Source organism: Hyperolius riggenbachi, chromosome 7, assembly GCF_040937935.1.
Source record: "Hyperolius riggenbachi isolate aHypRig1 chromosome 7, aHypRig1.pri, whole genome shotgun sequence".
NCBI lineage: Eukaryota > Metazoa > Chordata > Amphibia > Anura > Hyperoliidae > Hyperolius > Hyperolius riggenbachi.
The window spans coordinates 161,544,898-161,566,346 of NC_090652.1; the positions used below are offsets into that span (position 1 = coordinate 161,544,898).

Sequence of the window (21,449 nt, forward strand, 5' to 3'; positions counted from 1 at the left end):
CTTTTTTCTGCCTAGCAACGGACTGCACCAACTCAGGTCTCTTAAAAGCTTTATTTGTCAGTAATTCTTCTGGGAAATACCTCATTATTATAACTCAGTACCACACTATATTAAAAATGAAAGAATGAAAAAACAGGACGTCTCCTTCTTTTGTAATATAACTGTTATATTCCCTCTTCCTGTGTGAATGGTTGGTGCCGTTGCTAGGAGACGCAGTAACATTTCTCCTGCAGCAGGAAGTTGGTATGCTATGGTGTGTGATCGGACCTTAGGGCAGATCATCTTTGGGGTCATTTGAGCTGCTCTACACTGGCTCTACATTGGCAGGTAAAACACCAGTCTTGAAAGTAGAATAAGCTGATATGTGTATTTCTGCCTTGCAAACTTTCTGTTATGAAGAAGCAGTGAGCACTGATAGATCCACCAGCGGGCGTAATGTGTAAGGTATACAGGTTGAAAAGTTTTCAACAGTCCCTAGACTCCAGGAGGGCTGCTTGGGGGACTTGTGTGACAGACTGGCAGAGACAGGAGTCAAATTACCTGGATGTTGGACCAAGATTAGCCATACTATGCCAGGGGGAAAAAACACATAAAACACATATATAAGTAGATAATCAACTACATAACACATGTATTGTACTGTTTACGTTTTTGATTTCTGTGAATTTTATATAGTAAATGAAGAGAATTCTGTTCCTGGCGGGAACCATGTCTTTTGCCCACAGTTTGAGGCTAAATACTGATGTAATTTCTTCCCTTAACGTTTTTTCTTTTCTCTTCCAATCGCTGAGACACCTCAGCCTTGCTTGTAAACACAAGTGAGCAGAGGATCATGTTTCAACTAGGCAGCTAGGCAGGGAGATAAAGGGAAGAGGAGGAATATATTTCTATTATTTATAATATATATATATAGATAAAAAGAAACCCCCAGCATACAACTGAATGGCAATGGCTATTAAAGGGCCAGTGTTCCTAAGGTATTTGATAACTCCAAATCATAACAGCAGAAAAAGTTTTGAAAGTTTTGATTGCAGGATTAGCATCTTTATCATGTAATACACTCAGACCAGTTGCTGTTGAAATTTGTGTGAAATGTTTATTGTGACACTCTCGTTTTAACTTAAGTTCTCTGCTCCTTCTCAGGCTATTCTAAAGGCCCGCACCCAGCAAGCGATTTTCCCCAGAACTGGTGATTTTTGAGCTACGAGCGGTTCCGTGATCTTGCCATTGTGGGTACAGTCGCGCGATCACGTGAACAGGGTTGCCACCCTTTAAATACTGAGGCATCTAAGTTATATAAGTTACTCACACATAATCATTGCCTAAACTGCATCTAACTAGCCACAAGGCATGTATAATTCATATGTGTCAGTATTTAAAGAGGAACTGTAACGGTAAAACGTCCCCTGGGGGGTACTCACCTCGGGTGGGGGAAGCCTCAGGATCCTAATGAGGCTTCCCACGCCGTCCTGCGTCCCTCGGGGGTCTCACTGTAGCCCTCCGTACAGCCGTGACGCAATATTTACCTTCCTGGCTCCTGCGCAGGCGCTCTGATGGCTGTCGGCTCCGAAGTAGGCGGAAATACCCGATCGCCTTCGGGTCCGCTCTAGTGCGCAGGCGCAAGTCTCCGGCGCCTGCGCAGTAGAGCGGACCCGACGGAGATCGGGTATTTCCGTCTATTTCCGAGCCGAATGCAGCCACAGCGCCCCCGCTGGAGCCAGCAAAGGTAAATATTGAAATTACAGTCGGGCCTGTCGCCGGCTGTTCAGAGGGCTGCAGCGAGACCCCCGTGGGACGCAGGACGGCGTGGGAAGCCTCATTAGGATCCGGAGGCTTCCCCCACCCGAGGTGAGTACCCCCCAGGGGATCTTTTTCAAGTTACAGAGTCTCTTTAAAGGGATGAGGTGGCAACCCTGCGCGCGAACAATGTTTAGCGACGCATGCCGATAACAACCATCGGATCTTTGAGATCTCCGATGACTCCTTGCAAAGTACCGCGGTCACTTAACTTCCCGTTCACGCCCATCATGTATGTTGCGTGATGTCGTGAGCAGGAAGGAGAATCACCGAACGCTCGTCGTCAAGGGGATGACGCTGGACCCGTCGGGTGGTGAGTATTCAGCTTCAGTCTCTCGCCACTCCTCCTCTCTCTCTCATTCACCTTTGTTTCTTTCCCTAGTGCTGGGTGTCTGTGTCTTCTTGTCATACAGGAAAGCTAAATAAAAGTGCAATCCTGGTGAGGCAAATATGTTCTTTCCTCTCTAACAGCTTTTCTCGCCTCACTGCCACTTCCCTCTGTCACGCTCTACTTTGCCCCCCCCCCTTCTTACCTTTCTTAATTTAATCACCCCAATCTTTTATTAGTAACCCTAACCTAAATCTGGCCATACATGCATCGATTTTTACTTACAGATTCTTTCACCATGATCGAATCGTTATCAACCAGCCACATCGATCGTAATTTCGACTGATCCATGTCAAAAATGTATCACAGTTACTATCAAATGGTAAATTTCGGTCAATTGGACACAGCAGTGCAGTGGTGGTAGATTAGCACTTTATCGAACAGTACAATGCTGCAGTTCAATAGATTTTGTGGTGAAATCTAATAAAAATCTGTATGCAGTGTATGGGGAGAATTGATCCCTCTCTGATCAGATTAAGATCAGAGAGGGATTGATCTGTTTGCCACATTGGGCAAAAATCTATGCATGTATAGCTACCTTAATACTTTCCCTTAATTTAATCCAACAGAGCAGAACAGTGGGTAAGGTGAGTAGGGAGAACAAAGCTCTTGGCCGTTGCTCAGCTGAAGCAATCCGCCAGGCGGATTGTCACTCTCCTAGGGTATACCTCCTTTGCTCTCCAGGCATTTGCAGAGCCCTGTGCAGCGGTGGGATCTGAGATGGAGCCACAGCTTCTCCAGGGCTGGATGTCCTGTCCGTCCTCTGCAGTGGCCCAGCTGTCTACTACCCAGTTCTCCTGCAGGACATCAAGACAGGCAGAGAGGGGCCAGTTGAATCAGAGGATGGATGAGACATCCAACACTGGAAGAGGTGAGGGTCTTATCTCAAAAACCGCTGTAGCATGTAGCTCTCCATCAACTGGGGGACCACTAGACCACCAGGAAAAGGGAAGCTATGTGAGTAAGGGGGGGGAACATTAGACCACTACCAGGGAATACTGTAAGGGAGATGAGGGGGACCACCTGGAAGAGCTATATGGGTGTACCACAAGACCACCAGGGAATATTGTTAGGGGGTTAGGGGGAAAACTACACTACCAGGGAAAGTTATATGGGTATTCAGAGACCATTAGACCACCAAGGAATACTATATGGGAGGAGGGAGGATCACTGGACTACCAGGGAATACTATGGTGGGGGGCACTAGACCAACAGGTAATACTGGGCATTTAAGGGAGTACTCTGCCTACTTATGTTTTCTGATGGCGGCTCATGATGCATCATACATGCATGCACCCAGCTTGCACTGTTTGCCTCCACAGTGTTTGACACGCTAGCCTGACTACTCCGCCCCTGAATTGGAGCTATCTGATTGGTGCTGCCAGGTCAAGCTGCAGATTGTCAATCACAGGCAACATGCTGTGACCTGGCTGTATGCTGTGAGAGACTTAACCACTTGCCGACCGCACACTCGTACCGTGCGGCGGCAAAGTGGTAGCTGGAGGACCAGCGACGCACATCTGCGTCGCCAGGTGCCTCCCTAATTAATCAGGAAAGGCCGCTCGCGCGAGCGGCCGTTTCCTGTTAGATCACGGAGTGGGTCTCTGTGAATAGCCTGCGAGCCGCTGATCGCGGCTCACAGACTAAATGTAAACGCAGGAGACGTTTGTCTCCTTTGTTTACATTGAACGTTGCTGCTGCTACAGCAGCGCCGTAAGGCAGATCGGCGATCCCGGCCAATCAGCGGCTGGGATCGCCGCCATGTGACAGAGGACAGCCTGTCACAGGCTGCACAGGACGGATAGCGTCCTGTGCAGCCCCGATCACCAGGGGTGAGAGGGAGGGGGGGAATTTCTCCGCGGAGGGGGCTTTGAGGTGCCCCCCCCCAGCAACACCCAGGCAGGCAGGAGCGATCAGACCCCCCCTGCCCATCATCCCCATAGGGGGGAAAAAGGGGGGGGGTGATCTGATCGCTCTGCCTGCAACCTGATCTGTGCTGGGGACTGCAGAGCCCACCCAGCACAGATCATAAAAAAACACGCTGGTCCTTAAGGGGGGGTAAACCCCTGGACCTTAAGTGGTTAAAGGAGTCATCAGCCATTCTATCCTATCCCCGATCTACTTATCTGGGGGTTCCTCCAGCCCCGTGCAGCTGACATGTCCCATGCCACAGCTCCGCTCTCAGCCACCAGCCCTGGGGTCCCCGCTGGTGCAGAGTCCGACCTCGAGGTTGTCCTCTACTGCGCCTGTGCGAGCGCTGCTGTCAATCAAGTCAACGTCCGGACTGTACTACGCAGGCACAGTACAGTCCAAAGTCGACTTGATTGACATCAGCGCTGGCGCAGTAGAGGACGGCCTGGCGAAACACCGTCAGGGACCCCGGGCGGCAACTGAGAGTGGAGCTGTGGCGTGGGACATGTCAGCTTCAAGGGGCTGGAGGAAGCCCCAGGTAAGTAGATCAGGGGGTAGGATATATTGCCGGATGACTCCTTTAATTAAGGCTGGATTGGATGAGAGCGGGATCCTTGCTGGCTGCCAGACAGTGCCTGCACTCGAGGAGGAGACTGCCTGGAGTCTGGAGACCACATTTAGCCTGACTCTGAAGAAGTATGAGCTGAGGTCTGAGGAGGCCACCAGAAAAACTTTACTGGTAGAACAGTTACAGCGAACTGAAGGGAGGGAGAACTGCCTGGATGTTACACTCCGGTTATCATAATGGCTAAAGGCTTTTTATTCTATCAGTACTGAGTATGTACTGTACAGGTATATGGCCTATAGGGTTTCATACTATAGTGAAGTGGGTCGTGGACAGACAGTGATGCACTGCTACTGATTATCAATAAAAAGTACGCAGAAAAAGTGGGATCAGCGCATCACCAGGCCGCCTCTGGATGGCCTCAGCTCAGAGATGCGCTGAGCCCCCCCAGGAACTACAAAACGCACCTTGAACCCAAACAGAGGCTCTGCATATACACCAAAGAAAAACTATCAAGTGGGAGCAGCTGACCAGAATTAAATCAAACATAGCAAAGAAATGAACAGCGCTACTTAAAAACAGATGAATGCTTGCCTGCAAAAAAGTGCAGACCCCACTCATGGGATACAAATACACAATGAGCACACATACAACCTGTCTACCACTTGGAGGATGTTAGTTTCCACTAACAGTTTGCATGCAATTTGTTAGGTACTCGTCCCTCCCACTGTCAAAGAAGTCTTTCCTCCATGGGAGGGGACCTAACACTAACTAAAACCTACCTATGCATATGCATAGCCTGGGCGCGCTACCATAGGTAGGTTTTAGTTAGTGATAGGTCCCCTCCCATGGAGGAAAGACTTCTTCGACAGTGGGAGGGACGAGTACCTAACAAATTGCATGCAAACTGTTAGTGGAAACTAACATCCTCCAAGTGGTAGACAGGTTGTATGTGTGCTCATTGTGTATTTGTATCCCATGAGTGGGGTCTGCACTTTTTTGCAGGTAAGCATTCATCTGTTTTTAAGTAGCGCTGTTCATTTCTTTGCTATGTTTGATTTAATTCTGGTCAGCTGCTCCCACTTGATAGTTTTTCTTTGGTGTATATGCAGAGCCTCTGTTTGGGTTCAAGGTGCGTTTTGTAGTTCCTGGGGGGGCTCAGCGCATCTCTGAGCTGAGGCCATCCAGAGGTGGCCTGGTGATGCGCTGATCCCACTTTTTCTGCGCAATTCTTAAATTTACTGGTAGCGCGCCCAGGCTATGCATATGCATAGGTAGGTTTTAGTTAGTGTTAGGTCCCCTCCCATGGAGGAAAGACTTCTTCGACAGTGGGAGGGACGAGTACCTAACAAATTGCATGCAAACTGTTAGTGGAAACTAACATCCTCCAAGTGGTAGACAGGTTGTATGTGTGCTCATTGTGTATTTGTATCCCATGAGTGGGGTCTGCACTTTTTTGCAGGTAAGCATTCATCTGTTTTTAAGTAGCGCTGTTCATTTCTTTGCTATGTTTGATTTAATTCTGGTCAGCTGCTCCCACTTGATAGTTTTTCTTTGGTGTATATGCAGAGCCTCTGTTTGGGTTCAAGGTGCGTTTTGTAGTTCCTGGGGGGGCTCAGCGCATCTCTGAGCTGAGGCCATCCAGAGGCGGCCTGGTGATGCGCTGATCCCACTTTTTCTGCGCAATTCTTAAATTTACTGGTAGCGCGCCCAGGCTATGCATATGCATAGGTAGGTTTTAGTTAGTTTTAGGTCCCCTCCCATGGAGGAAAGACTTCTTTGACAGTGGGAGGGACGAGTACCTAACAAATTGCATGCAAACTGTTAGTGGAAACTAACATCCTCCAAGTGGTAGACAGGTTGTATGTGTGCTCATTGTGTATTTGTATCCCATGAGTGGGGTCTGCACTTTTTTGCAGGTAAGCATTCATCTGTTTTTAAGTAGCGCTGTTCATTTCTTTGCTATGTTTGATTTAATTCTGGTCAGCTGCTCCCACTTGATAGTTTTTCTTTGGTGTATATGCAGAGCCTCTGTTTGGGTTCAAGGTGCGTTTTGTAGTTCCTGGGGGGGCTCAGCGCATCTCTGAGCTGAGGCCATCCAGAGGCGGCCTGGTGATGCGCTGATCCCACTTTTTCTGCGCAATTCTTAAATTTACTGGTAGCGCGCCCAGGCTATGCATATGCATAGGTAGGTTTTAGTTAGTGTTAGGTCCCCTCCCATGGAGGAAAGACTTCTTCGACAGTGGGAGGGATGAGTACCTAACAAATTGCATGCAAACTGTTAGTGGAAACTAACATCCTCCAAGTGGTAGACAGGTTGTATGTGTGCTCATTGTGTATTTGTATCCCATGAGTGGGGTCTGCACTTTTTTGCAGGTAAGCATTCATCTGTTTTTAAGTAGCGCTGTTCATTTCTTTGCTACATCAATAAAAAAGTAGGTAAGCAAGGCATGGATGATAGGGGGGATTGACAACAGTGATGGGAGGATGGGGACCGAATCTTCAGGAATTAGCAGATCAGAAATCATGGTGCCAGGAGGAAGGTTAGTAAAGATGTGTTGCCTGACTGAGGGAGATGGTGGTCTGGTAAAGGGGAAGGGGGGCTATCAGAGATGGAAGATGGGCATATTTGAGGGATTAGTAGTGATGGTCGTGATGGGGAGGACATAAATGTGTGTGTGGGAAGGGGGTGGGGGTGGGGGGTTGATCTACATCTGTTGACTTGGCAGCCAATCAACAAACCGTTTCAAACCTGTACTGTGTTGGGCAGCTGACTGGCCTGGCTGCTGTGCTCGCTGGCATCCTGGACTGCTTGGGTGGCATAGCTGGCCTGGCTGCTGTGCTGGATAGTTTCCTTGGCTGCTGCGATAGCCTGGCTGTTGTGCAGGGGCATGGCTGCTATGCTGGCAGGTATCCTGGGCTGCTGGCTGGCATGGCTGTTTTGCTGGTTGGCTCCTGGGCTGAAAGTTGGCCTGGTTGCTGTACTGGCTGGCAACCTGGGCTGCTGTGCTGGCTCCTAGACTGCTTGCTGGCATGGCTAGCTGACTCCTAGGCTGTAGGCTTGGGTTTTAAGTGGTGGGTAGTGACGTGGCATGAGGGGGTGGTGGGACAGCTTAGTAGCGCCAGACATACACTTATGATGCGGCAGAGGTCATAGCTCCCTATCAAATGTGGCCAACCATCCCTCCACCGAGCACAGTCCACCATGATGGTGCTACTGTGACAGCTACCAACATTCGGAATCAGGGCACATAAGTGGGCACTGTGGCAATGAACATTCCGGGCACCCTGACATATTTGTGGCCTGGGCGTGGGCTGTTGTGCTGGCTGGCTTGGCTGATTTTCTGGATGGCAACCTGGGCTTTTGTGCTTTGTTGTCATGGTTGGCCTGGCTGTGGTGCTGTGTTGGGCTCCTGGGCAGCTGGCTGTAAGGGCTTGTCTGGCTGCTGTGCTGTGGTTGGCTACTGAGCTGCTGGCTCCTGTACTGTGTATGGCTTCTGGACTGCTGGCTGGCCTGGCTGCTGTGCTGACTGGCATTACTGGCCTGGCTGCTCGCTGGCATCCCGCGATGCTGTGGTGGCATGGCCGGCCTGGCTCCTGGGCAGGCAGGCAGGCACCCATGTCTGCTGGCTAGCATGGCTGGGCTGGCCGCTTTGCTGGCTAGTTTCCTTGGCTGCTGTGGTAGCCTGGCTGTTGTGCTGGAGCATAGCTGGCCAGACTGCTATGCTGGCAGGTATCCTGGGCTGCTGGCTGGCATGGCTGCTGTGCTGGATGGCTCCTGGGCTGAAAGTTAGCCTGGCTGTTTTACTGGCTGGCATCCTGGGCTGCTGTATTGCCTGTGGGTATTTAAGCAGTAGGTGACAACGTGGCATGAGGGGGTGGTGGGACAGCTTAGTACCGCCAGACATACGCTTACAGTGAGGCAGGGGGAGGTCTTGGTCACAGCTCCCTATCAAATGTGGCCAGCCTTCTCTCCACTGAGCACATCCTGCCAAGATGGTGCCACTGTGGCAGCTACCAACATTTGGAATCAAGCTGGCACATCATTGCATTCCATCGGTTCTGGAGGTGTGTTTAGCTTTCAGGGACAAAAAAAGGTCAATTAGCATATTCAGCAGTAATGCTTTGTGGGAGACCTTCTATGCTCATTCCAACCTGAATAATAGCAAATACCTTCTGTTTTAACCAGCTGCGGACCGCCTAACGCAGATTGTCAGCATCTCCACAGCGAGGTTCCTCAGCGACACATATATGTGTCATCTCGCGAGGAGCGACATTTTGATGGGAGCTCGCATGAGTGCGAGGAATAAAATTTTGATGGGAGCTCGCACGAGCGCGAGCTCCCGTCAGTGTGCGCAGCTGGCCCCAACGATCAGCCTGCCAGCCAATGATTGTGCTGGCAGGCTAGTTTTTTTAGTATTTATTTATGTAAGTATTTATATAGCGCTGATAAGTTACGCAGCGCTGTACAACCTAACTGTCCCTTGGAGGGGCTCACAATCTAATCCCTACCATAGGCCTATGTATGTGTAGTGTAGTGTTTGTATCGTAGTCTAGGGCCAATTTGGGGTTAAGCTAATTAACTTATCTGTATGTTGTTGTTTTTTGTTTACAAAACTCTTTGTTTTTTTAAATAATAAAAACCAAAAATAGCAGCAGCAATTAATAACCACCAAAAAAAAGCTTTATTTGTGAGAAGAAAAGGAGGTAAATTTAACCACTTCACCACTGAGGGGTTTTACCCCCTGAGCACCAGAGCAATTTTCACCTTTCAGCGCTCCTTCCATTCATTCGTCTATAACTTTATTATTACTTATCGCAATGAAATGAACTATATCTTGTTTTTTTCGCCACCAATTAGGCTTTCTTTAGGTGGGACATTATGCCAAGAATTATTTTTTTCTAAATGTGTTTTAATGGGAAAATAGGAAAAATGTGGGGAAAAAAATAATTATTTTTCAGTTTTCGGCCATTATAGTTTTTAAATAATGCATGCTACTGTAATTAAAACCCATGAAACGTATTTGCCCTTTTGTCCCGGTTATAAAACCATTTAAATTATGTCCCTATCACAATGTTTGGCGCCAATATTTTATTTGGAAATAAAGGTGCATTTTTTTCAGTTTTGCGTCCATCCCTAATTACAAGCCCATAGTTTATAAAGTAACAGTGTTATACCCTCTTGACATAAATATTTAAAAAGTTCAGTCCCTAAGGTAACTATTTATGTATTTTTTTTAATTGTAAATTTTTTATTTTTTTTTTTAATTACAAAAAAAAAAAAAAATGGGGAGTGTGGGAGGTAATGAGTTAATTTTATGTGTAAAAGTCATTTATTTGTATGTGAAAAATGTGTAGGGTGTAGTTTACTATTTGGCCACAAGATGGCCACAGTAACTTTTTGTTTTAATGCGACCTCCAAGCTTCCTTCCGGAAGCTTGGAGGAAGTATAATGAGCATGGACACGTGAGTTTTTTCTCACAATGATCGCGCTGCCCATAGGAGAGCAGCTGATCATTGCGGGGCTTAGATCAACGAACGGGAATGGATTTTCCCGTTCATTGATCTCTGGGCGAGCGGGCGGCGGCGGTTTTACTAGCGGCGGGCGGCGTGTTTACGAGCGGGAGCGCGGGCAGCGTCGGGAACGCGGAAAGTACGTGTTTCTCCGTCCCTGGTTTTTAAAGGATGGAAAAAGGGGCGGAGAAATACGTACGCGCGGGGGTAAAGTGGTTAATTTAGGTGCTAAGTTGTATGACCGAGCAATAAACCGTTAAAGTTGTTAAGTGCTGAATTGTAAAAAAATGGCCTGATCACTAGGGGGTATAAACCTCTGGGGCACAAGGGGTTAAAGGGGCAATATAGCGAAAAATTGGAAATATGTTTAAACATATACAAATAAGAAGTACATTTTTTGCAGAGTAAAATGAGCCATAAATTACTTTTCTCCTATGTTGCTGTCACTTATAGTAGGTAGATAAAATCCGACAGTAGCGACAGGTTTTAGACTAGTCCATCTCTTCATGGAGGTATTCTCAGGGATTTATTTATTTTCAAAAAGCACTTAGTGAATGGCAGTTGCTCTGTCCAACTGCCAAAACACTGTGTAGCAAGCAGGGAAGCTGGTCAGCATCATTGTTTAAATCCTTTTTAGGGAATCCTATATAATAAAACCCCTGTGTCTCTGCGTCCTGTCCCTGTTTGTGTGTGTCCCTGCTTCCAGACTTGACAGCTGTCTGTGAACCTCATTGCATTGTGGGAAATAACAGCTTTTTCCTATTACCAAGCAAGCAACATCTCCCTGTGCGCATATACTGCAGACAGCGTTGGAGGACGGGCGAGCGGGACGCATCTGTGCTCATGTTGCTGGGGTGGGGGGGGGGGGAAGGGGAGGAAGGGGGAACGCCCGTAGCCTAGCGCCCATTTTGTAATGGGTGGGCTTTTTTTTACTAGTATCTTTATAAAGAATAGAAGCCTTGCTGAGAATCCCCTATGAACGGATGGACTAGTCTAAAACCTGTCACTTCTGTTAGATTTCTACTACCTACAGTAAGTGACAGCAACATAGGAGAAAAGTAATTTATGGCTCATTTTACTCTGGAAAAAAACATGCTTCTTATTTGTCTATGTTTGCACATATTTTAAATTTTAAAATTTTTCGCCATAGTGCCCCTTTAAGAAACTACATTTCTGTTTTGCCTATTGTTTATTTGCATCTGCCTGGCTTACAAAGACATAAATAAGTGACTTGTAAATTCCACCTAGCATCCTGAATTGTTTCATTATGAATGTTTCTTCTGCCTGATGTGGAAATTAAATACTATACATTTTGTTTTAAGAATGCAAAACTGTACTTTCCAGAGCTCTCTGCTAGTCATACTTGACACATCTATGTTCCTCATATTTTATACCTCAGTCCTACTGCTCATCATACCCCAGTATAGCTCATATCTCAATGCTACATGGTACTTCTGTATTGTGAGTGACTTCTGTGCTTTTCCCCTATTCCTAGATATTTTTATCTAAGTATGTGTTTTATATTTGCATGTATTACCGTCTTAATTATGCATTGCAGGAATGAGAAAATGGATATACATACTGAAAATATGACCTGCATTTTGGAAAATGAACAGTTTTTTAAAACATCATAGTAAGTACATTTTAAAATGAGTGAAAAGTGGTGAAAACCCAGGGCTCTCCATCCTGTCCCGTCCCCCGTCCCCCCCATCCACGCTGTTTGGCTGCCACTTCCAAGATTATGGCAATTCCTCAAGGCCCCTGCACAGAATATCACTCTCAACTCTCCAGCCAGTGTGCTCCGAGTCCTCCCTGTCTTCTCTCCTATCTTCATCATTGCTGGCACCCCTTCACACCCGTTGGCGTACAAATGCCAAGCCACGGTGAGAAGGCGCCAGTGACCATAAAAATATACTCACTGCCAATATACTCTGCAGGGGCCAACGGGATTGCCATAAGCTTGATATGCAATGTGTTTGTACCCTATACATTTTTTGAATAAACAACTTTTGAAGAATTGAGACTGCAAAATCTGTACATGTCCCAGTAGATGTGAACAAATGTGAAAGATCCCTCGATCTCTGTGGACCTCAGCAGTAAATTATAATATCTCTCTCCATTAGCAATGTAGCAGGAAGGCAGGGCCACACTTGTGTCCGCAGAAAACAACTTCTTTCCACTGACAATTTTTTACATATGGAGTGTGTTTTAACACGCACGATAGCTCCATCAGCTCCCAGTACCTGTTTTTTAAACGCATAGGAAACACAAACAAAAAATAGCAAAAATGAGTGCATCCCATAGGGGATCAATCTCATAGAGGATTTTGCATGGCATGTAATTTGCACACAATTTTTTTAAAGTGTGGTCCCAGCCTAACAGTAATCTGCGTCAGGGAGTCAGAGCATGCAGCTGAAGGTGCCTTTGCTACAATACAGGACACAGGACAGCCATGATTTTTTTGGGCACATGGAGAGGTGAGATATTACTTACCTCAGTTTCTCTTCCGACTGCCAATCTCTGCATGGCATGGGAGAGAGGATCAAACATCAGGTTGTCCTAGAGATAATGAGCGTAGGTGCGTCCTAGCACATGCTCTGAATTTTGTACCTGCTTAGATTGTATATCCACATCGTAGGGCTTAGGGTGCATATACACAGTTTTTATTGGACTTTCACCACCTCCATGTAGTATAAGGGCTAAAAGACTTTGAATGCTATGAACAGATTGTTTAGGTAAGTGTAACGATCGGTGTCAGCATGCAGAGAGAATCTGATTATTGGTGATCTGCAGTATCACCAAGAATACAGATCTATACCTGATTATGGATGATCTGCAGAATCACCAATAATACAGATATAGTGCTAACCTCTGGACACCTCTAGATATATATATATGGTGAGTGTTTGGTGTAACAGTATGACTTTGAGCAACCCACCTGATGAACAGGTGACCCTAAGCAGTACAGAAGGTACTGCTATGGAGAGTACAGAAACCTTCCAGCAGCCTGAGACTCTCCAAGGGGTGGAGTCAGGCTGAAGGTAGGAAGGACCAGAGAGTGAGTGACACCTGAAGGTGGATGTCACTGACTGATCTTGGAGACTATCTCTTAAGTGGAGAGAGATAGCTCTCGAGGTCGGGCAAGCCAGGTCGGCAACACACAGACAGATAAAGTACAAAGACAGAAGGCTGATTCGGTATCCAAGTCAGGCAGGGTTTGGTAACGTGATATCAGATATGCGTGGTACCGAATCAGAAAGCAGAGGGATAGTCAGGAAAGCAACAGGTCATAACAAATATCAAACAATGCCTAGTCTTGGGTGTGAGGTCCGTGGTCTCTACACCCTGGAACTAGTCTGATGTATAACAGAATAATGACACAAGTTCCCTAGTCTTGGGTGTGAGGTCCGTGGTCTCTACACCCTGGAACTAGTCTGAGATATAACAGAATGATAATACAAGTTCCCTAGTCTTGGGTGTGAGGTCCGTGGTCTCTACACCCTGGAACTAGTCTGAGATATAACAGAATGATAATACAAGTAATCTGGCTCAGTGTGAATTCCCAGGTCCTCCTGGTTCAAACACACTGTTAAATCTGACTAAGGTCTGAGTGCTTCCACATAGTGATCGCAACGGCAGACAATTTGAGAGTGGCTAGCAGAAACCATATATAGAGCAGTGCTCTCTGGTGCCACCCTAAAGTGACCAACCAATGGTTACCAGCTCTGAGGTCAGCTGACCGGCTTGGTCAGCTGAATCCCCCCTTGACCATCATAAAAGTTCTGCCTTTCAGCGCGTGCGCGCGTATTCCTAAATCTGTGTGAACTAACAGGCTCAGCCACACCAGCTGCACGCTGCTGCGTCCAAACCGCCGCGCTGGACGCGGAACCAGCCGCCTTGCTGTCAGTACAAGCGGCGGCTTTTCCGCGTTCTGCCATGTCACCAGATGCACGCTTACGCGTGCAGACCGCCGCGTTGGACGCGGAATCAGCCGGCTTGCTGTCAGTACACGTGGCGGCTTTTCCGCGTTCTCTCACAGTAAGCTCTCATACTACATGGAAGTAGTAAAACTAGCCAATCAAAATTGGATGGGTATGTGTGCACATTTGGATGCAATCTAAAGGTGCTCAGTAATGATACAATCTTTTTGTTCAATCTTTAGAAATCCATGTAGTGGGTGGGTAAACTGAGTGAATATACTTTGAATGCATATTTTAAGTAGACCCTCGTCTACCATAGAAATGGTATTTACAACTGCAATATCTGGTAAAACTATATGGAGCCACTTAAGGAACACCCCAAAGCTGACCAGGATCATTAGGGAGCCTTGCCCAAAGACCTCTTACCGTTTTAAGTATTGGCTTGTGCCGGGATCCAATCCTGGTCAATGGCACAAATCCTGCATCAAAGACCACAGCCTTACCAGTACGCTATCCAGCTGACTTTAATGCATGGAGAAATTATCCTTTAAAACCTGGTGAGTGATTTGGCAATAAACAAACTGGATTTTGAATAAGGATTATTGTCTATTGGTTGTCACTGCAATATGTGGAAGAGGATGCCATATCTTCTTGCTTATCACCCTTGTGTCACTTTGCACAGAAGAATCATCCATAACATACACTTTATTTCAGAAGCTTAGATTTCCAAGCACACTATGAATTATTGATTGCGGTTAAATGGAGAGCTGGCATATATGTTTACATGTGATGGTTTTGTGTTATGTTAAAGCCCGGAGTCAGAAGAACGTTTGACATCACTTCCCATAAGAGCGAGACCTTCCTGGCAGGATGTGAAAGTCGGAAACGTGAAGCCTGACAATGGACTACTGGTGACACATGTCAATCAGACTCACGATCTGCTGGTAATGATGCTTGCTGTGCGCTGACAATGATCAGCTGTGATGTTTAATGGAATACTACAAGCAATACACTGAATTCAGCAAATAAATAAGCCACAACAATAGCTGTTTTTCTATGCTTTCGTTATTTTGATGCATTGTTAAGCATAAAAGATAATACTGCACATTACTTTTTAACTTGTAATGACTGGCAAAGGTCTGCAGGCAGTACCGCTTTCTGCCTGTATTTAGGAGCACCGTACTGTGTTCATTGGTATAGATTTACAGATAAAGATTTATTATTTAGACTCTACATAGCACTGACATCTTCTGCAGCACTTTTACAGCGTAAAGGGGCCCATACACTGGTCGATTTCAGCCATCGATCGATTCTATGGAATCAATTGATCAGAAATTGATTCTATCAAATCTATCGATTTGCAGCCAATTTCGATCGATATGATCTATCTGACAGGATGGAAAATCTAGGTCGATCTGCTGCTGGCAGCAGATCGATGGCCCATAGAGTTGCATTGGATCTAATGGTCCAATAATGCATTCAGATCGATTTTCAATAGATTTAATTCTGAAATCTATTGGAAATCTGTTCCTAGTGTGTGGCACACATCAGATAGATTCCTGTAAGATTCGACCTGACAGGCATCTGACAGAAATCTATCTGATGGTCGAATCTGCTGCAAATCTATAAGTGTATGATCACCTTAACTAACCTTGTTTCTAAGTCTCCCTCAAAGAGGCTCCCAATGTAAAGCTGGCCATACACTAGGCCGATTCCCCGCCGATCGACAGCAGATTCGATCACTGGGATCGAATCTGCTGTCACATCGTTCCCGCTACATGCTAAATTTTGATCTATCCCGTCCGATCCCGTCGATCGCTCCGTGCGGAAATTTACCGTCGATCACCCGCGGGTAGGGAGCGCGTCGCTAGCGGCGTTCGAGTGCCCGACGACCGATGCAATAGAGCCCGCATACAGTAGAGGGCGCTCTACTGTTTGTAAACAGTAGAGGGCACTCTACTGTTTAAACTTCCTGCTGGGCAGGAAGAAGTGAAGCATACCGGAGACCAGACCAGCGCAGAGACGGAGCAGCGGTGACCGGGGGCAGTCGCGCCGGCGGAGCAGGTAATGTATGCGGGGCGGGGAGCGGCAGCACCACCACCACAGATTGTGAACGGTTTCAGGCTGAAATCGGTTCACAATCTGTTTGCAGTAAAGGTAGCCATACGATCCCTCTCTGATCAGATTCGATCAGAGAGGGATCTATCTGTTGGTCGAATCTGATGGCAAATCGACCAGTGTATGGCTACCTTTAGCCTTACCATCCCTACAATTGTTTAATGTTGCAATGCCTATCTATTGTGTACCACTTTATAAATAAAGTATAATAATAATAATACCATAGTCCATGGTAGTCTATGGCAAATTTGGGGAGAATCCAATTAACTTAAGTATAGGTTTTTGAGATGTAGAAGGAAACCAGAGTGCACAAAGGAAACCCACACAGACATGGGGATAGTGTAATGATCCGCTCAGTTGTCTGTACAGACAGACAGCTGTTTGACCATTCCTTAAGTCTGAGGGCTGCAGGTCTCTGGAAAAGAGACCTGTCTTTGCTTTGCACGTTTCAGACCTGCTTTGCTGCTGAGGAATTTGCATACATTCGTTATGCAAATTGCCTACCTGCCTCCTTTGAAGGCTGGCAGTATAAATACCATGTTCTCCCAGAATCCTTTGCTGGTCATCCTTCATGGTTTGTTACTGATGAACTCTCCTAGAGTATCAGCCCTGTTTGTTTGCTAAGGTTTATCTTAGAGTAATTCTTGGGACTGCATTAGGCAGCTCCTCTAGTGCAGTCAGGTTGCTTTATCTGTTTTGTCTGTGTTGTCTCTCTGCTGCGATTGTCCTGTCGCCAGCGGTGGTCGACAGGAAATCGTTCTGTCTGTCTGGGGGTGCTAACCAGAGCAGCGGTTGCTACTGGTAGCCCCTTCTGTTCATCTGTCTGGATTGCATTAGCCCTAATGGTAGTGGCAGTGCCTCCTTCTGTATCTCAGCCTTTGGGGTGTTAACCAGAGCAGCGGTTGCTACTGGTAGCCCCTTCTGTTTATCTGTCTGGATCGCACTTGCCCTAGTGGTAGTGGCAGTGCCTTCTTCTGTATCTCTGCCTCAGGGGTGCTAACCAGAGCAGCGGTTGCTACTGGTAGCCCCATCTGTTTGTCTGTCTGGATTGCATTTGCTCTGGCGGAAAGAGCAGTGGATCCTGCTAAGCCTATTCCTGTACTTGGATCACACTTGCTCTGGTGGAAAAGAGCAGTGGATCTTGTTAGCTCTGTTTCGGTACTTGGTTCACACTCGCTCTGGCGGAAAGAACAGTGGATCCTTCCTGTCCTATCCCTAAACCCGGATGACACTCGCTCTGGCGGAAGAGCGGTGGATCCTGTCTACCCTATTCCTGTTTTCCGTTCGTCTGTCTGTCTTGTACGAACGCTTGCTGTAGGCTTGGTGAGGTAACTGTTTAGCAAGCATTCCTGTTACTTGTTCATTTGTGTTCTTTCGTTAGTCAGGGTGGCGTGCTTGTCTCTGTTGCGCTTATCGTGCGGAGACAGCGCCGTAAACGCGTTCGCTGTTGCGAATGAGTGCGGTGTTCGCGTTTAGCTAGCGTTTGTTATTTTCGTTATATTCTCATTGTTGTTTGCTGTGCCTTTGCTACTCTCGTGCTCTGTTCTGTTCTGCCATCTCTTGCGATTGCGTTCCCACTCTTGTTTCTGCGGATGTGTGTTCGCCGTCGCGGAGTGGCGACTAGATTGGTGGACACACATTCATCCTGTCTCTGTGCTCTTCTCTTTAAGGGCTGTTCAGCCCTGCATTGCTTTAAATCTGTACAATTCCCATCTGGCATCTGTGGCCGTGCAGAGGCTGTACTCGTCTGCACTCCACAGCGCCATCTGCTGGTGGGAATTGCCCTCTGCTGGTGCATTGCACCTAACCTGGGTTCTGTCAATTACAAGTTCGTGGAGGTTTTCCGCAGTGTCAGCATGCGTTCTGTGCGCTGACCACGAAAACGATTCAGCAAACGTTACAGATAGCATATAAAATCCATGCATATAGTGCCCTACTATAAAGTCTAATTAAAGCGTCTTACAGACAGAACATTGTCATCCAAAATAATCATTTTTTGATTGTTTCAGGTGATATTTTACTGAAAATTTGAAGCAAATCTGGAGGGTGTATATTGGGGATCCCACTCCCCCCAATACAAATAGTAGTAAAGTTTGTAGTTAAACAGGTAGCGCTGGGAATAGTAGGTAGTAAATTATAAAATGTCTTTATTAAATCTCTTAAAAAGTATATATATGCGCATAAATACAATAAAAAAAAATCAAGATTGTGTCAGCATAAAATTGTATGCATAATAATAATTAATCTCATGCTACTCAACAATATGCATTACTATGAACAATAAACACAACACTCAATCCACCACGCATAGACCGTGTGTCCTTAGAAAAGAGAGTGCATTCGCTTAAAAATATATAAAATTTAGGGACAGACAATAGCGCCAGAGTTGCCAACCTCTAGCCTTGCCCTGGATCCCAAGTCATGCCTTATCTACCTTAACTGAACTTCGACACTGTTGGCTCTCCTCGTCCCATGCCTTAACTCTCTCCACTTACCTTTTCCCTTATCTCTTTCTGCTCCCTCTTTCTACTCAATCCTGCCTTTTAATCCCCTTGTTCTAGAGGCACCTTTTAATTATATGTACCTTACCCTCTTAAGCACAAGAGGCGGACTATATCCGCAGCTCACACCTGCCTCCACTGGGAGCCAGGTAACATTAGCCTTCCACTATACTTTAACAAAATAGGCTCCTACCCAGCCAGAAATCTGGTTTAGTGAATGGGTGAGAGATATTTTGTTTACATTATATACACACCAGCTACCTTTTCCATGCAAGAACACTACATAAGTTACGCTACAACTATGATTCTTCGTTACATGTAGTGCCCCCTACCACAATTTTTCTGTATTGCAGATGTTCAATGGATAGCCTCCCCCTTTGTACTGGTACACTGTTGACTAATTCCATTTCGACACTAAGCTTGTTTCTGATTATTATTCTCCATGAATGTTACTGAAGTTTTGTTTATAAATTGTTGTACACACCTTGCTTTATAAAACCAAATAAAAACTATTGAAATAAAAATATATAAAAGTAAAAATATGTAAAAGTAAAAAATATACTGCAAAAAATATGCAAAAAATTGTATCCACAAAAAGATATAAAGGGTATTTCAAAGTATCTATTCCAATAGCTAATGTCCACTTAGAACCCTATGATGTTATCCTAACTGGACCCACTACATCCAGTGGTCCGCACTCCGCCGCAGTAGGATATTATGGCACTTCAAAGATGTTCCTGTAGCCTGCTGCTATTCACATCCTTAAAACATGGTGCAATCAGTGTAGTGCACTTCAATAGTAGTATAGTCTTGCTGCATGAATTGTCCTCCAACAATACTTGTATCATAAACCAGTGCACTTAAAAATATATAAAAGTAAAAATATGCAAAAGTAAAAAGTACTACAAAAAATATGCAAAAAAAAATTGTATCCACAAAAAGATATAAAGGCTGTTACAAAGTATCTAGTCCAATAGCTAATGTCCGCTCAGAAGGTCCTGTGATGTAATCCTAACTGGACCCACTACATTTAGTGGTCTGCTGCAAAGATGACACACGACATAGGTGATCACAGGAGTACAGAGCATGTAGGGTCTCTACCTCCTCGCACTGTAGCTCTGCCACCATTGACACAACATGGTGCTGGAGGGTATCAAAGTGTTGTACAGTGAAAAATATATTAATAACCAAGCTGTTTAACTTTTTATTTTTCTGCCTGAAAGTTAAATTTTCAGGCCTGCAAGTGACAGCTTCTGTCTTGTCGGGAATATAGTAAACATCACTGATAACAAATTACAGCTGTAAGGGCAGGGGAGAGATAGAAAAAGTTCAACAGTTCGTGTATTTTAACTCTGGGACATTTAAATAGATGGCGATTAAGCAGAGACAACAAAACATTCAAACTACTTTGTAAATGTTTAAATATAAAATAAAACTGTGGGATATCTAAAAAAAACATTTTTAGGAGTAGGAGGTCAGATCCAGTTGTTTATCTCATCAGTTTATTTTCACCTCAGGTTCACTTAATCTGCAGTACACTTCATGATGTTCCATTTAACATGGCTAGATATAAGGAGAATGCTGCCATCTGGTGGTTGAGATGTCATATTGATGATGTCCTTGTACAAGTACAATTTTGCTTTGCCAATACAAGCTATTTGCATGCACTTAGCTTCACATGAATAAAAAACACCCTCACAATTTATCACTTCAGAACTATGCACATGCAAATCATCCCTAATGTCCCTGAAAAACATCCAGAGCAGCTGGTTTATAGCACATCTACAGCCTATTAAATTTACAGAGCCATATAATCCAATAACCCAAACACAGTACTGTAGTTGTTTTAGCTTTCATCAGTTTATGTTATAGACTTGATAATGCTCTGTAGTAGACTTCGGAGATAGAGGTGTTCCAGGATACCCAGTTGAGTCACAGAGAACCAGAACATATTTAATGCTCTATTTATTGCTGCCTTGGTCTCTCTTGGTCCCTCTATGAGCCAAAAATAATTCCGGGTACAACCCCCGTTGTACTTGGCGAAATAAATGATTCTGATTCTGATTCTTGGAGAGAATTTCCAACTTGAAATTCTCATCGAAGGGTACATGGGACAGCAGCAAAAAAACAAAAAGTAGTTCTAATGCATTGCCACGTTATCCAAAAATAAGGTTGTTTTAAAATATTTTTCCCCTGGTATAACTCACTTTGATCTATCAGAATATAGCAAAGGCTGCTGAAAGACTTATGAGTTAGAGCTATTAGAACTTGGTTGCAGTGAAAAGGTATTTCTTTATTATAAGTCCATGCCATACCTTCCAACTTTTTGAGATGAGAAAGAGGGACACTTAAGCCACGCCCCTGCCACACCCCTGACACACCCCCAGTCACGCATACCATAAAGATTTCATAAGTAAACTATTTTGTTTTATAATTCAAACCACACTGGTCCTTTCTATCCTGGTTAATTTTCCTTCATAGTAACATTTTAAAATTAGTAATATATCAATTTAAAGGATCGGAATAAAGTTTAGAGTCAAACACATTTTTAGTAGAGAAATATATATATTTACATAGAAAGAGGTACAAAGTTCTGAAAGAGGGACAAATGAGGAGGGAAGAGGGACAGGGCTCCCAAAGTGGGACTGTCCCTCCAAAAGAGGGACAGTTGGGAGCTATGCCATGCTGTCCTGGTTTTGTAAAATAGTTCTTGCTGTGGGAGCGTGCAAATAGCA

General features: G+C 45.4%; 1 protein-coding gene across 2 annotated transcripts in view; it reads left to right on the forward strand.

Moving 5' to 3' along the window:
• The first annotated feature begins 210 nt into the window (after positions 1–210).
• VWA3A (von Willebrand factor A domain containing 3A) overlaps positions 211–21,449 on the forward strand; it is a 172,044-nt gene continuing 150,805 nt past the window's right edge. For both annotated transcript variants that reach the window (XM_068244821.1, XM_068244822.1), the window contains exons 1-3: positions 211–327; positions 11,734–11,808; positions 14,907–15,039. In XM_068244821.1, the coding sequence (XP_068100922.1) occupies positions 11,744–11,808; positions 14,907–15,039 (198 nt within the window). In that variant the 5' untranslated portion in view covers positions 211–327; positions 11,734–11,743. The remainder of the gene's footprint in view (positions 328–11,733; positions 11,809–14,906; positions 15,040–21,449) is intronic.